Genomic DNA, 16,230 nt, shown 5'->3' on the forward strand with positions numbered 1-16,230 from the left:
TGGAAACAACTAGGTTGTTTTGGCAGTGAGGGACCCCTGCTCTCTTTGATGTGTGCTTACGAGAGAAAAGCGTCCTTTGGTTTTAATATCCCAGATTAACATTTGGCACCCCTAATCCCCTGGGATTTGGCAGCTTCCTTCTTGAGTGGAAGCCCCCAGGGCTGCGGATGACGGTCCCTCCCTTGGCTCTGTGGCATGGCCTCACCCTTCCGTCTTCTAGTTTGGCTCAAATCACGGTCCACCTGTGACTTTTCCCAGCCTGTCTCTTCTCCACATCTACCTGTCTCAACTATCAAACCATCAAATTTTAGATGAGGGAGTGGCTCCTAAAACAATCCTTGCATTCAGTGGCAAAGAGAAAACTGAAATAAGGAAAGGAACTTGCCCAGAGGAAAAACATCCGTCTGCCAGATGCCACAACAGGTTCCCTGGAACCCCCTCCAGAGCCAGAGGAAGACAAGAGTGACAGACAGTGTCCTAACGTGTGCGTGTTCCAGAGGCTGCTTTGTCAAAGCAGCCATCCTGCCCCAAGTGCCTTGAGTCTCAAGAGTCTCATCAACACAGTGGAAATGATGACCTGGAGAACTAGGTAGCAGTTAGGAGCATAGCCCTTTCCCGCTTATCGTCTTTCCACCTGCGTAACTTGAGGATATTCACTTAATGGCTCTGAGCCTCAGTTTTGCACTTATAAAATGGGAACAGAAGTGGCTAATTCATACAGTTGTTAGGATTAGACATGAGCTAAAGTTAAACACTAAGCATTGGTCTCCTGGTGCCCTGACAAGACTCTGAGCTGTAGCCTGGGGGAGTAGGGTGTTTCCCCATATCTGGGATGCAGTCTGCCATCACTCACTGTACCTGCCACTGCCTTCTAGATGGGACCCAGCGTCACAGTGACCTGCACCGAGGGCAAGTGGAACAAACAGGTGGCATGTGAGCCTGTGGACTGTGGCATCCCAGACCAGTATCACATCTATGCTGCCTCCTTTTCCTGCCTTGAGGGCACCACCTTCGGCAGCACGTGCTCCTTCCAGTGTCGTCACCCAGCGCAGCTGAAAGGTACAGAGGGCCCTTTGACCAGGCTCGCCCTGTGTCCTGTGTGGGAAGCCCAGGGGTGGCTTGCAGACTCTCCTTCTGGGCCTCAGACGCCAAGGGTTGGATGGGTTTTTTATGTGCTCCTGATTTCCTTCCACTAATTGTACTTTGGGAATACCAATTAAACTTCCCTGCTGGACAGCTAAGGAAAACTTAGTGTGCAGGTAAGTATGGCGATGGAATCCCCTCCAAAATCTTGTGAATTTTGCAAGAAGAAAGGGAGAGAAGAAAGTAAGGAGGGACAGGGGGAGGAAAAGATTAAAAGAGTAACATTTGGATTGATGTACTAGTTCTGCGGATATGATTAGGGCCCTTAGTAAGCGGTAAGTATTATCATTTCCATTGTCACAGAGGAGGAAATTGTCCAAGGCAACGTTATGAGTGGTGGGATTCATATCGGAGCCCGGGTCTTACTTTCTCCAAAGCCAGCTGCTACTCTTTCAGAAAGGCTGGCTGGGGAGAGAAGACTGGCCTTGGGTAGAGAGTGTTTACTGGCATCTTCTGGGCGAGGTACTAGGACCATTAGAACATGTATGAGATACCATCTCATACACAGCATAGTGAAGAAGAGGCCGTGTTTTGGAAATGAGTGAGAGGCTAGCCCGGGTATCTTACAATGTCAGGATCCGAAGGGCTCTACAGCTGAGCAGGAATAACAGTTATTGGAAAGAAGGTGAAACTGAGGTCCTGTGAGGAGGAGGATGGAATCTGTGCAAAATCACAGAGCAAGTTAGCAGTGGTATGAAGGTAAATGCTCTTAGCTTCCACCTGAGTGAGCAACTCTGCATCTCTGCACCTCAGTACCCTCACTTGTAAAGTAGATTTAGGAGTGCCCACTAAAGGGCCAGGTTGCGGATTCAAAGAGACGGCATATGTAAAACCCCAGGGGGAGAGAGACTGTGCCTAGTAAATACACACCTCCGACAGGCACCCTTGTGAAGCCTGGTACAGGGGCTGCTCTCCTGGCCTCTTTGTCTCACGACATGCAGTCAAGTGCAGGCCCTGGGAACCTGGTATAACACAGGTAGCACCACAAGCCCACTTACCTCTTACATTCCAGGTGATTTTTTTTCTTGAATTTCACTTACATTCCAAGCCTTCTTCGAGACATATGCGAAATATCCTGAGAATTTATAGCCTTAGAATCACTTATGCCAATGTTCTTTATCAAATAAATACTATAAGCACAGACAGAACCTACAAAAAATGCACAAGGGAAAGGATAATCCCAAGTTAAAAAAAACACACACATCAGAATCATAAATGTCTAATGGAATGGCCTAAACTGCAACATTACTTACATCACCTCAACTCAACTGTGTTGGATGCACTTGAAATTGACTCTGGAGTAGGGTATCTAAAATAGGCATGCCCACATCTGACAAAGATATTTTTAAAAGACTTGCTTTCTATTATGGCTCTTGTTGCTTTTTCTATCTCAGCTTTGCCTCTCTAACCTCAGATTAGTCTGTTCATCACTAGTTTCCAAAAGATACCCAACACCATCGAGCACGTTCTCAAGACAGGGCCTGAGCTGGCTGGGAGACTGGCCACATCCAACAGTGCCCAGCAATTAACCATCTCGCCTACCCTCGGCTCTTTTATTCACCCCTTAACTTCTCCCTTCAGAATCCTGCCACAACCTCCCTCCCTTTAGGAACTTCAAATTCTTTCTCCTCTCTCTGGCAGAGACCCATTCGTTTTTGGTTGTTTTTTTGTTTTTGTTTTTTTCCAGAAGCAGACAGCCAGGGCCTGGAGGCTTCAGCTTAATCCTAGGGGTTTCATTAGGCATCTTCCCACAAACAGGACCACCTCCTAAGGGGAATTTCCCGACAACCTCCAAAAGAATGTTTTATCTTATCGCCCTAGTATTTTGGAGATAGCAGAGTCTAGGATGTCATAAGGTCCAAACCACTTCTTTGCTCTTTGCCTTCTTCCTCTTCTTCTACTGCGACTTCTGTTTCTTACCAAGAAAAATAGAACAATCTCTTCCCAAGTTCACCAGCACTCGCCTTCGGCTAATGCAGCCTCCTCAGTGTTTATTTGTCCTTGGTAGCTGCAATTTTGTTTTCTCAGAACAATACAGTGGCCAGTATATAGCCTTTCACATTCTAAAATGTTAGAGCTAGATAAGAACTCAAGGCCAGCTTTGATTTAGGGCCAGAGATGTTAGTCGGCTTGTTCAAGGTCACAGACATACTCACAATACTTCATACACGTAACAAATGCATGTTGTGGGCCTACTATGTGCTTGGCACTAGTCCTCATTCTAGAAGTAAAAGAATGACGAGATTGCATTCCCTGCCGTTAGGATGTGGGCAGTGCCAACACTAGGTAGGGATACAAGGAAAACCAGACCTCAGGTCTCCTGGCACGTTCCTCCTTGTGTTCTGTTCTAGGTTAATTTTAATCTTAAAGGCAATCCCAGAGAGATTTGGCCTTCTGTATAATCTTATAAGTAAAATAATACAGACGGGCACATCTCTTTTGACAGTGTATAATTATTGTAATACTCGGTGGAGAGTGGAATTTCCTTCGGCACATTTGTAGATAGGCTGAGCAAGTTTTCCTTTCTTGACTCTGAAAGGTGGACAAAGGTCAGGGTCACACAACTTTTTGGAAGCAGGACTCTGACATCAGCACTGTTCCGCTCCACAAGAAACCCCGGACTCAGAAATGCCTTCACCCAGGGCTCCGCCTCATGTTCCCCTAGAAGACTCAGGTAGGGCGACGAGAAAGGGAGGCGTGGAAGTGACCTCCCTTCAAGGGTCTCTTCTAAAGCCGGTCACCGCTGTGGGCAACCAGAGCTTTGAGGAACTAGGGTAGAATATTCCTCAGTTACCGCAGCTCTGGAAACTGGCATGTGCATCCACCAATTCCGTCGCTGGTTGAGGGTTACTTACAGGGTCACCAACTCCTCGGGACTGTTGAACGTGCCCTGTGTGCAGGAGGAATGTGTACCCATGATCAGGACAAAGGGCCTCTCGCATAGACAGGGGCTGCAGCTGCTGTAAACATCCTTCAGGGTATGGAGGTCAGGGCCAAGGGAATGTGGTCAGGGAATGGACATCATGTGTCTTCAAAGCCACATGCACAGTAGCCAGTGGCTGCAGCCGGGCATGGATGTGCAGATTCTGTGCAGTTCCGTGCCTGCGTCTCCCGGTTTCATCTGATGTGGGGCGAGAGCGTGTCCATGGTCCTGAATCTCCAGTCCCTGCTTTCCTGCTTCCGTGTGGTTCTCCGGACTGTGGCACAGGGTCAATGCCTGTTTACCCTCTCCCAGGACTGATATTCTGGTTTGCTTTTTTGTGTGTGTTGTTTTTTCTATCTCTGGAGGAACATTTTGCAATTGTTGTGTTATCTTGCCACAAAGGAACCGCAACTTTCACTTCCCCATTTAGGATTTGCAGAGCAGATAGAGGGTGCGTGTTAGAGTCCCGGCACTTTTTCCACAGATGTTTCATCCTTCTTGGGAAATTTAGAGGGGGGTGTTCTCCCCAGGTCTCTTATACCTCCTCTTCCCCTGCACCTTTTGCTATGACAGGGCAACCCACACCTCTGTCCCAATCACAGAGGCAATGCAGAAAGCAGCTCATAGTCACTGGTGTTCTGGAAGCCTTTGCTTCTGTGGAAGCCGAGTGAATCACCCTTCCACACCCTTTACGCCTTTGACGTGCTGTAGAAATAGCTGCAGTTTGTTTTTGCAGTATCCCAGTTTATCAATGCATGACCCTCTGGGAGTTTACAGACACTAAATTGCCTTGGGCTCACCAGATGAATCACACTGACAATGATGGGAAGGCGGGGAGGGGTAGGAGAAGCGGGGGAGCTGACATGACATTGCACAGTGCTCCCTCCTTTTTCCTGCTTTATTCCTCTCCATAGTACTTACCACCTTTTGGAACACTAAATACTTTACTTCTTGCTATAATTTGTTGTGTTCCTCCCCATCCAATGGGAATATAAGCTCCAAGAGGTTTCCAAGAGGGTTTGAGGTTTCTTTTTTTTTTTTTTTTTTTGAGTTTTGTCTACTGCTTTGTCCCAAGATATAAAATGGTAGTGGGTATATAGTAAACGCTACGTAGATGCTCGTTGAATAAATGGAACCTTCTGTGCAACTCGCGTGGTCCTTTCAGTTCTACTAATGTTGGGAAAAGGTTAGGAGGCAGGAGGGGAAGGAAGGCCAGCAGGCATAGAGGGTGTGAAAGAAGCGAATAAGGAATTGGCAGCACTTTTCTGGACACTTATCATTAATGCACCGTATTTTTAGGATCATAAGATGCACCTAGGTTTTAGAGGAGAAAATGGGAAAAAAATTTTGAAGCAAAAAATGTGGTAAAATATTTACTAACCTGTGACTCTGCTCCACCACCTCCTGCCCCCACCCCTAGCGAGCCAGGTAAGGTACTTTTGGACTATAAGATGCACCCCCCCTTTTCCTCCCAAATTGGGTGGGTGTGTCTTATAGTCCAAAAAATATGGTAGTTTCATTGTGTCTTCTCATCACCATGAAAGGCAGGAGAGCCCTGAAGGGTGTGCCTCAGTGGGTCAGGCATCATCCCACAAAGTGAAAGGTCACCAGTTCGATTCCTGGTTAAAGCACTGCCTGGGTTGAGGGCCTGGTCCCCCACTGGGGGCATGCAAGAAACAACTGACTCATGTTTCTCTCTCATATTTATTTTTCTCTTCCTCCCTTTCTCCCTTCCTTCCCCCTCTCTAAAAACAAGGTAATAAAATCTTTAGAAAGCGAAAAAAGAAAGGCAGGAGCAATTGCCTTCTTTCTATAGATAGGCTATTGGGGTTGCCTCTCAGAATAGATAACAAGGGCTCTGCTGAGCATACAGAGCCAACTTCCCACTGAAAATAATAACTGCCTTACAGTTACACAATGTTGGCTTTAAACTTCAGTTTTGCCTTTTATTAACTATGAGAACTTGGTCAAGTCACTTCCTCTCTGAGTCTCTATTTCCAAATACAAAGCGTCACACCATGAGCACAGCTGTGAGAAAGCACGAGATTCTCATCACAAGATTCTCCTCTCTCATTCACAAGAATGCACATCAAAGCACTCAGTACATAGTAACCGTCAGCTCCATCCCATCCCTCCACCCCTCCAGCCCTCAAATCAAACCCTCCAGTCTCCAAATCCCAGGTCCCCCCTCATGCTTCCAGCCCTGGCTGTCAACACCATTCAGTGATCACCCAGAAGAGGAGAGTTTGATTGAGAAACCCAAGTTGTAGGTCCATCTCTCATTGTCTCGAGGAGGCTGGGGGAAGGCTGTGTGGATAATATACGACCTGGCAGGGAAAAGCCTCACTCCCCGAGTTTCATTTTTATGTGCAACGTTCCCCCGTCAGGCCAGCTTCCCGACAGCCATCAGCACGCTGTCCAAGCTGGCATGGGCTACGGGGGGCGTGCTGCTCTCTCGGCTGCTTTGGCAAAGCTTCACAAACCCTGGGGACTGACAAGAAAGTCAGACCTTCAGATAGCACATTGCCGGCCCTTCCAGGCATAATGGGCTCTAGAGTAAATAAGGGGAGTAGGGCCCAGCGAGGTGCAGCCTCAGATCTCTCAGTAGATACACGTAGGAGCTTCTCTGTCAATTATTAGAAGGCAAGGGCTTGCATCCCCGGGCTCAGATGTACACCTGGCAAAGCAAGGAGGCCTATGAGGTCTCCTTCCTATTGAGTAAAGAGGTTTAGGAGCAGTAGTTGGGAGCCTTGAACTTTAATTCACTGTATACGTGGGATAAATCACTCTCCAAGCTGCATCTCCTCTTCTTCGTGGCATCTGTCTTGATCTCCCTAGGTTCCCAGGTTGTAAGTGGAAGGGTCTGGAATTATACCAGGAAGATCCTCTGTTTTTTCAGGCTGGCTTGAGTCCAGGCAGCCCGTGAGTTCACTTGGTTATTAGCGAATGCTGCCGGCTAAGCCCACCTGTCTGTTGTTTCCAGGCAATAACAGCTTCCTGACCTGTATGGAGGATGGGCTGTGGTCCTTCCCAGAGGCCACGTGCGAGCTCATGTGCCTAGCTCCGCCCCCGGTGCCCAATGCAGACCTCCAGACCACCCGGTGCCGAGAGAACAAGCACAAGGTGGGCTCTTTCTGCAAGTACAAGTGCAAACCTGGATACCATGTGCCCGGCTCCTCTCGGAAGTCAAAGAAGTAAGTGGGGCTGAAAACACAGATTTGCAGGTCCTGGGGAGCAGTGGAGCAGGGTCTAGTTCTCTGAGTAGGAAGAAGCGCTCATTTCTCTGCTGGACACAAACCCTATTCTGGGCCGTGGGAATCTTAAAGGACATTGTTAGTAACTGCCCACCGGCTGTGTTACCTCATGCAAGTGACTTCACTTCTCTGGCTCTCCATTTTTCAACAAGACAAAGGTGATGTTAACAGTTCCACACAGCATTATTGTGAAGGGTAAAGTGAAGATGCATATGTGAAGTGCTTGCCAAGTGCCTGGCACCCAGTAATTGCTCAGTGAACGGTAGGTGTTAGTATCATCCGTGTCGGCGCCAATCAGAGCACTCTGGAAAGAAGGGGGAAGACAAGGACTTGTCTAGCTCAGGTTTTATTTCAGTTCACATGTAAGCACCACACTGTCTGAAACTCTTGCTTGCCCCTGGTGAAGGAATTCTATGAACGAATTTTCCTTAATCCTTCCGCATGCACCCCTACCCAACAGGACGGGTAGGGGACCAGGAATGGAAGAGGGAAATGAGAGGCCTGCTAGCTTTAGAGAAGCCTGGGTGTCTTGGTAGAGCGCGGATCTAGCCCCGCCTCTGGTCCTTGAGATGTCTCTCCTTTTATCTCTTCTCTGAAGACGGGCCTTTAAGACTCAGTGTACCCAAGATGGCAGCTGGCAGGACGTAGCTTGTGTTCCTGTGACCTGTGACCCACCTCCACCAAAATTCCACGGGCTCTACCAGTGCACGGATGGCTTTCGGTTCAACAGCGAGTGTAGGATCAAGTGTGAAGACAGTGAGGCTGCCCAGGTAAGACTCCTTGAACTTGAGATCAATACTTTGGTACATCTCCTGTCCGCTTACCAAAGACCAGCCTATGTTTTAGGAACCACTTCCTCCAGGAGACTTGCTAGACATGTCAGATCCAGACATGCCAGACATGTATGGTCTGGCAGACATCAGATGCCAGACATGTATGGTAGCAGAATCACCAGTGCAGAAGTTGAGAAGCCAGATCCTGATGATCTTTCTTTGTAACCTCTCTGGGCCTTGTTTTCTTCCCTGTGATGCCAGATTTTATTTGTTCAGAGATTCTTAGCTTAAAAAATATTTCAGGGTTGGAGCCTTTATTATGAAGGACATCATATATGAAATCCCAGTGTATAAATCTGGTCAAAGTTAAGTTATGTGATAGGAGTGACCAAGGCCAACTTTCTGCCACCATCACCACAGTATTAATCCCTGAAGTATTTAACGTCACAAGACTACCACTGTCTTCAGACATTAGTTGGCTCCTCAAGCATAAAGACAAAGGGGACCATATTAGACTGGCGGTACAGTTTTGTTGAAAACTATGGGAAAAGAGAGAAGAGAAGGAGGTAGCAGGGACTGAACTTTTTCTCAATCCAAATAGTAACAGAGAGAAAGCCTAGTACTCTTGCCTGCCTCTGCTGGAGTTCTGTGACCTAATTTTCCTTAAACCTTACACATACCCACCCCCTCCGCCACACACAAACCAGTAAGACATGTAAGGAATCAATAATGGGAAAGGAAATGAGGGGCCAAGCTGGCTCCAAAGAAGCCACCACTCCAAAGGAACTCCTCTTTGACAGACCCAACCCTTGAGGGTTGAACTGCAAACTCCATGTCGGCCAGGTGTGTGAGCATCTTCATCCAGGTGAGGCCCAAGTTGTGCCTGCTGGGCCCCAGGGTAGGATGTACCCGCAGTCAGTCCTTATTACTCTTCCTTATTGGCTACCGAATACCAGACACTGCCCAACCACCACCCTCACCTCCTCCAAGCAGTTCCTGGGTCCTACTCATTCTTCCTCCAAGACATCCGAAGTTCGCCTCTGTCCCCAATGCCAACACTCTAATTGAGGCCACCAAGCAACTTCCTGATCATCTCCCTCCCTCGAAGCCCTGGACTCGCTCTACTGTAATGTCCACACTTCAGCCAGAGTGGTTTGTTAAGAGCACCAGTCAGCTTCCTTGCTAAAGCCCCGGTGAACCAGCATGAAATCCCCACTCCTCGGGGTGGCATTCAAGACCTTTCCTGTGTCCCCAGATGATTGATCTCACCTCTGCAGTCACTCACCTTTTCCAGCTGTATCCCTTCCTCCATGAACCCCTTCCTGATGTCCCTTCCATTATTGGGCTCAGTGCCCTTCCTCAGGGTCCCCCTGCACAGCACTGGACACAGTGCACTGAAGTTCATTTTATGTCTCCTCTCTCTCCTTTCTCTCCTCCCCCAACCCCTCCCCCTGTCCCAGGCTGTGAAATCCTTGACCACGTCTTTACTCGTCCCTGTGTTTCCAGCACTGGGGACAGTACCAGGGCACCTAGTAGGGGCTCAGGAAACGACAGGGCCGCGCAAAGAGCTGCAGTAAACACCCAGGCCAGTCTTCTCACTTTCCAGTTCAAAACACTGAGATTCAGAGAAGTCATTCAGCCATCCACGGTGATACAGCTGGGGTCCACGGAGTCGCAATCAGGCCCTGGGTCTCGCAGCTGTGGACAGACTGAATCCAACAGGCAGTACCTGAAAGGCCGTGGTAGTGTGCGCTCGTGGAAGTCTGTGTCCCCGAGCCATTCCCATCCTTGACAGCCAGGGAAGCCAGAGCCAGCCCTGGAACAAGCGGAGGCCGGAGATTACCACAGCCTCACACAGGCCGATCAACTTCCCTCACACTCCCTTACATAAAACTGTTGCTAACAGTTACCCCGACTACTGAGCCAAATAATATTCTGGCCATGGTCGTGATATCAAACTGAAACCCAGCCTGCCTGGGGCTTGCCAAGTACCTTTCATGGCCAGTTTGTATTTAAAGGAGAGGAAAATGCAAATTTATCAGACGACTCAAGCAGTTCTGTTTGGCAACTGGTGGAGAGGCGAGACGCAGAGGAGCAGGGTATTGCTTGTCGGCTCAAAGAACGAGGGAACGCGTGCCAAATGGGCTCCTGATACAATTGATGTTTCTAGTTTGTACTGCAAATGAATTTCCTCTACCCTCAGACCAGGGGACTGAGAGCCAAATCTAGTATTCACCTCAGATCCCCTCTCACTGCCTGTAAACACGCAGAAACCTACAGCCCGGAGCATCTTGAATCGAAGAGCTTGTACGGAGCAGGAATTCTTTGCCTTCCTAACAAGTCCCAGATCTGGCAGGGAGGATGGGGCTGTGGCAGGGGAGGTTCGCTTTCTGTCTCCCACCACCACTAAAAGCAAATTAGCAAATAAAACCTCCGCTTTATGGGTTCCTTGGGAGCCAGGATGATGCTGGGTCTGGTGTCTGAGTTCGAATCCTGGCTCCACCACTGACTAGCTGGAAAACTGGGGCAAGTTTTTTAACTCTTTAAGCTTCAGTTTCCTCATATATAAAATGGGGGGGGGGGCGGGTTGATGATAATACCACCTCCTTCATATTTTGTGAGGATTAAATGAGCTAATGAAGGTAGCGTGGGCCTCCAAGGACCCCAGGGATTGTACGGCACACAGCCTGTGCCCCCATTCATGGCAGCCCCGGGGAAGACACCAATGAACTAGCCTGCCTGCAAGGTCACTTCTAGTGGGGATCATCCCCAGTGCTCCCTGCGGGCTCCTACAAAACCAAAACACAAGGGCAGTGGCTTGAAAGTTAGCCCCAGAAAGTCAGAGAAGGGGGCATCCATCTTACATGAGGCCAGGGTGTGGGGAGGGAAGATCCGTATGAACCATAGGGAAACCAGACCTCTTGCTCAAATAAACCTGCAGAACACATACTGTCTCTAGACTGCAGGGGGCAAACACAAGGCCCCCGGGCTGAATCCGGCCCTCCACCTTGTTTTATCCAGCCCGGCACCTTGTTTCTACCTGGTGGCAGCACCAAGCTCTCACTTAACTATTGAGTAGTTACATTTATACAGTCCTAAAATTACATTCAGCCCTTTAAAGGCAACCACGAGGGTGATGTGGCTCCCGGGGAAAATGAGTTTGACACCCCTGCTCTGGACTGTCGCTGCCTGCTAGAACTTGGTGGGTTAATAACATGTTCCATATCTGTGCTATGCAATGTGGGGGCCAATAGCCACATGTGTCTGTGGAGCACTTAAAATGTGGCTAGAGTAAGCACCAAAATATGATGTTTTATTCCATTTTAAGTAGCTTGAATTTAAATGCCAACAGCCACACTTGTATAGTGGCTACCCTATTGGACAGTTCAGCTCTAGAATTTATAGCATTATCCTTGTAAACCGAGACAAAGAACTTTAATAAGAACAGCTTTTTTTATTTTTAAGTGTTTCATGAAAGCCAAACTGGTGTTGCAGACTTTCTCTTATTTTGACAATTCGCTGTAAACCTTTGGAAAAGAAACTATACGCCCATTTTACAGATGAGGAAGGAAGGTTCAGGAGGCTAAGTGCTTGCCCACAGTTGCAAGTTAGTGAGCAGTGTGAACCGATGCACAGCCCTGTGCTTCCCACTGCATTTCCAGGGCAGGTGGGCAGCAAAGGCAGGGGTCATCCCCAGGTGACTGGGGAGAGGTGCTAATTGTCTCAGCCTTAATTGAGCTCAGATGCTGCTGAGCTGTCTGAGGTGATAATTCAGTCTCAGTTCGTGTAAGAAGTACCGTGGGGGCTTGTGGGTGTGGGCCACCTCGGGATGGGGACAAGGTCAGTGTGAGATGCGTGCACAGAGGCTGCAGCAGGAGAGGAAAAGGCTGAAGGTGCTTTGTGCACGAAGCCAGGCACTTAGTGGTGGGTTTCGGCACCTCGACAGGAGCAAGAGAGGGAGAATGGGAGTGGAATCAATATGCACTCCATCCCTTACAGGGATCGCAGAGGATGGCTGCAAAAGCCCTTCTGCCCCTGGTGGCATGCAGCTGGTCCTGCCTATATGGGTTCTGCTGTGGACACAGTATAGCTCTCATGCACAGTGCCTCAGCAAGCAGGGGCCATGTCCAGCTCCAAGGTCAGCAAGTGCTTGCCCAAGCACCCAGGGCTTCCTAGAGGAAGTCAGAAATATCACAGACTCATGTGGTGTTAGCAGTGGGCAGGGTCTCAGACGTCTGCCGGTGCAACCCACGAATTTTACAAGTGCTACCACTGGAGCCCAAAGAGGGGAAGGGACTTACCCCAAGGCATGCAGCAAGTTACCAGCGCTCTTTTAACTAACTCTGCACACAAGCCACATTTTTCTGCTCATTCTGAACCTAACTTGGAGGAAGCACATGCATGTGAGGGCATTGACTGGGAACAGGCAAATAATTAACAACAGCTGCGATTTATTGGGCATTTACTCCACGCCAGTTGCCGGGCTGAGTGCTTTACAGAGACGACTTTGTTTAAGCCCCACAGCGGCTGGCATTACGGTCCCATTTTACAGATGAGGAAGCTGTGACTGAGTGAGGTCAAGAGGCTTGTCCTGAGTTACACAGCGTGATAGAACTGAGATTGCTCTTCTCGGGTCAGGCTGCCTCCAGAGCTCCACTGTGTCAGTCCTGCACCGCACTTCCTGGTTCCTCTGTCTGCCCTCATCTCCTCTCCCCTCCCCCATCTCTCTCACACGTGGGTGCTGGTTGGGTTGATTCTGAAGTTACCCTCAGAGAAAGTGCGCAGAGTGGCCAAGAGCCTTTGCTCTCTCTGAACAAGCCCAGTGTGTGTGTGTTAAGCTCTAATGCTTCCCATAAGCTAATTGACACGATCTTCACCGTGACTCTCAGGTAGTGGACACCATGCCCGTTGAACAGTCGAGGAAACTGAGGCATAGAGAAGTTAAGGGACATGGAGAGGATGTTGTAGAGAGGAAGTTTGGCCCCAGGCAGTTTGGCTTAAGGCCATACTCTTAACCATTACAATAGCAGCATTTCAAAACTTACTTTTTTACCTTCTAGCTGAGCCTTAGTTTCCAAATTTGTAAAAGAGACATAATTTCTACTCGACTACATTGTTAGAAGGATTTTTAAAAGATTTTATTTATTTTTAGAGAGAGGGGAAGGGAGAGAGGAAGAGAAACGTCAATCTGTGGTTGCCTCTCATGCGCCCCCTACTGGGGACCTGGCCAGCAACCAAGGCATGTTCCCTGACTGGGAATTGAACTGGCGACCCTTTTCTTCACAATCCAGTGCTCAATTCACTGAGCCACACCAGCCAGGGCTGTTAAAAGGATTTTCAAGTGTGTGGAAAGCAGCTGGCACACAATAACCTATTTCATTATGTGATTATTATAAGCCTTCAGCCCTTTGTAGACCTGTGTAGCTAAAGACAGTTCGAGAGAGCACAGTATACTTTTTTTGCAGATGGATACCTGGGCCCAGAGAGGCATATTGTTTTGCTGAGGGATGCTCAGCCCTCTTGTCAAAGATTTCATCTCATTGTGCAAAATTGTGCATTCAGAGCCAGGTACACTGGCAGGCTCCCTGACAGCAGCCTCTGGGCTTCCCAGACAGGATGCTCAATGTCAGGTCTTCTGTGATCCAACTAGATTCAACATCAAGGGTCTACTCTGAGGATCTTCACCAAGTGGTAGGCAAGTGCTGAGTGCACCAAGATGTAGTCCCAAAGGAGGGTTTGAAAATTCAGAGAGGCTCCAGAAAATCTGCTGTGCAGAGGGCACAGCAAAGGAGTGGTGGTGGGGAGCAAGAGAAGCATGCTGGTGAGGCAGACTGACCACAAGACCAGAAGGAAGGCCACGCACATAGCAAGAGGTGGGGCTGGATTCAGTGTCTGGGTTCCACCAAGGGATCCTGACAGCTAGCCTGTGAACAGGCCTTGTTTGGGACGGTGAGGCAGCTTAGCAAAAGGAGTCTTTAAAGCAGAATTAGTCAAAAGCATAAAGTTCCAGAGCAGCTGGGCAGGACAGGGAGAGAGACTGGAGGTAGCAAGATCAGTGCCTTCCTGCTCCCACCTTTTAGGGTGGAGCCCTCCCACTTTGAAAATCCCCGGGCAGATTCCAGCTAGTTCTAATCTATTTTCTGCTGCAGCCCAAGCTCCCCAGCCAGCTCTGGCCCCCTTAGTGCTGAGATCTGCAGCCCTTCAGGGGCTGGAGGCCAAATGCATCATAGCTTTGGGCCAAGGCTACAGGAAATTGGGGTCAATTTCCTACTCCCCTGGGGGCCCAGCAGAATCATGGGGCCTGGGGCTCTGGGAGGGAGAGTTGGGGCTCTCTGAAGCCACATGAAGCCTCTTAAACTTTCCCTGAGCTCACACAGAACATCTCAAAGTGGACGCTGAAGTCATCCTGTGGCTGTGTGCTCAGAATGGGCCATCCTTCACTCATGGACACAGAGGTTTCCGCTACAATTGGTGGTTCTGGAGAGGCCCAGAGCGGGGCCCTCTTTCTTTTCTGAATCCTGTCTCCTTGCAGCTGTTTTCCCAGACCGGGAAGCTTTGGCCTGCCTCAGGCCTTTCAAGTTTATTCATTTTCTCATGCATGCAGTCATTCATTCATTCCCTCATCTGCTCACTTCTTCATTTAACTCACCTATTCCTTTATTTCCTCATCCATGCATTCATTTATCTTTATTTATTAACCAAATGCATTCCATGTCTCTCTGCCTATTCATCTCACCTTTTGTTAAACAAAGTTCTTAAACGAATAGAAATATCTATTGAATGATGAGTGAATGAATGGAGTGGCTAGAACCTATTGGACATTGCAGAAGGTCCCGGGGCTCCATAACAGGGCACCTATGTGAATAGGGCACCTTCCTGGGCCCTGAGGAGCTCATCCTCCAGGTGGAAACAGATGATCCAAAGAAGCAACACCTGCCAGAGACCTTAAGGTAGTGCACTCTGCAGAGTTGGGGCTGATGAGGACAGGATGGCTTGTGCCAGGGGATAATGTGTATGGGCGGGGCCAGGAACAGGAAACAGTGGGCAGAAGGGGCAGTGAGCACCACAGAAACAGGGCTGAGTGAACCAGCTTATACTCCATTCGAGAATGCAGGCAATTTAAACTGAAGTCAAGGTTGGTGCTGATGCTGTAGGGAGCAAGAAGCAGGAAGAGACAGAATTAAGGCTTAGGGGGGAGGGGAGGGACCCTGGGGGCCAGACACAGGGGTTTCAATGGAAGCTGAGGGGCATGCCAGCCATTCTACAGGTTGTTGCACTTGTGGAGGGTGGTCAATTCCCCTGGCCTCATGCACTTTCTCTCTTTATCACAAGCTTGAAAGAAGGAAAGAATAAACAGCGTATTCTCAGGTAGATAGTCACCCTGTGCAGAAACTCTGATGGTTCTCCATTCCTGAGGGGTAGAATCCAAATGTAAGGTGGCCCCACACCCTGTTGGTCTTACCAGCTTAGCCTCCCCCATTTGTTCCCCTGAGTCACAAGACCGATGGGGCTTGGGGACTCTCTGCTGCTTACTGTACTTCCTTGCATTTGCACATGCCCTTTGGCCTTCTAGAAATGTCCTCCTGTCCCTGTTCTACCTAGGATTTTATGCATTTACAGAAAACTCACTTCTTTACATCAACCCCTCTGTGAAGCTTCCCTGCTCCCCCTTTCCCAACTGGTAGCTGTCCCCATGTACTCACAGTGCCATCACTGAGCACAGTCGCAGTGACGTGGCTGGCTGCTCCCAGGACTGTCTTTCACTCTTGGCTCTGTCCTGGCTCCCAGAGACAGATACTGGCTCACTTTCCTTTTGAACTCCACAGAGCTGGGCACAGAATGGGCACCAAGAAATGGTCCTTGGATGCAGAGGCAGTCCTGAGATTTCTGCAGAGCCGGACTCCCGTTAGGACCTTAGACACTGAAAGGGGGTTTGCAGAAAGGGCCGTGTCTGCAGGCCTCACTTGGCCACATGGCAGAGGACGGAGGGACTGTGCATTGCTTACTTTCGAGAATGGAGGCATGGAGAGCAGTGTCCCCACACCACCCTCTTGGGGCCATTATTAATGGAATGGGATGGGATGGAACAGGATGGGATAGGATGGAATGATGCTGAAGAAAAGAAGGGAAGGGGAGG

General features: G+C 49.1%; 1 protein-coding gene across 1 annotated transcript in view; it reads left to right on the forward strand.

Moving 5' to 3' along the window:
• Nucleotides 1-16,230, forward strand: part of PAPPA (pappalysin 1) — a 224,054-nt gene that overhangs the window by 168,008 nt on the left and 39,816 nt on the right. Inside the window, 3 exon segments of the mRNA XM_037059146.1 lie at nucleotides 876-1,059; nucleotides 7,050-7,260; nucleotides 7,919-8,090. Of these exon segments, the coding sequence (XP_036915041.1) occupies nucleotides 876-1,059; nucleotides 7,050-7,260; nucleotides 7,919-8,090 (567 nt within the window).

This window comes from Sturnira hondurensis, unplaced genomic scaffold (assembly GCF_014824575.4).
Source record: "Sturnira hondurensis isolate 20B ecotype Veracruz unplaced genomic scaffold, ASM1482457v3 Scaffold0010448, whole genome shotgun sequence".
Classification (NCBI taxonomy): Eukaryota; Metazoa; Chordata; class Mammalia; order Chiroptera; family Phyllostomidae; genus Sturnira; species Sturnira hondurensis.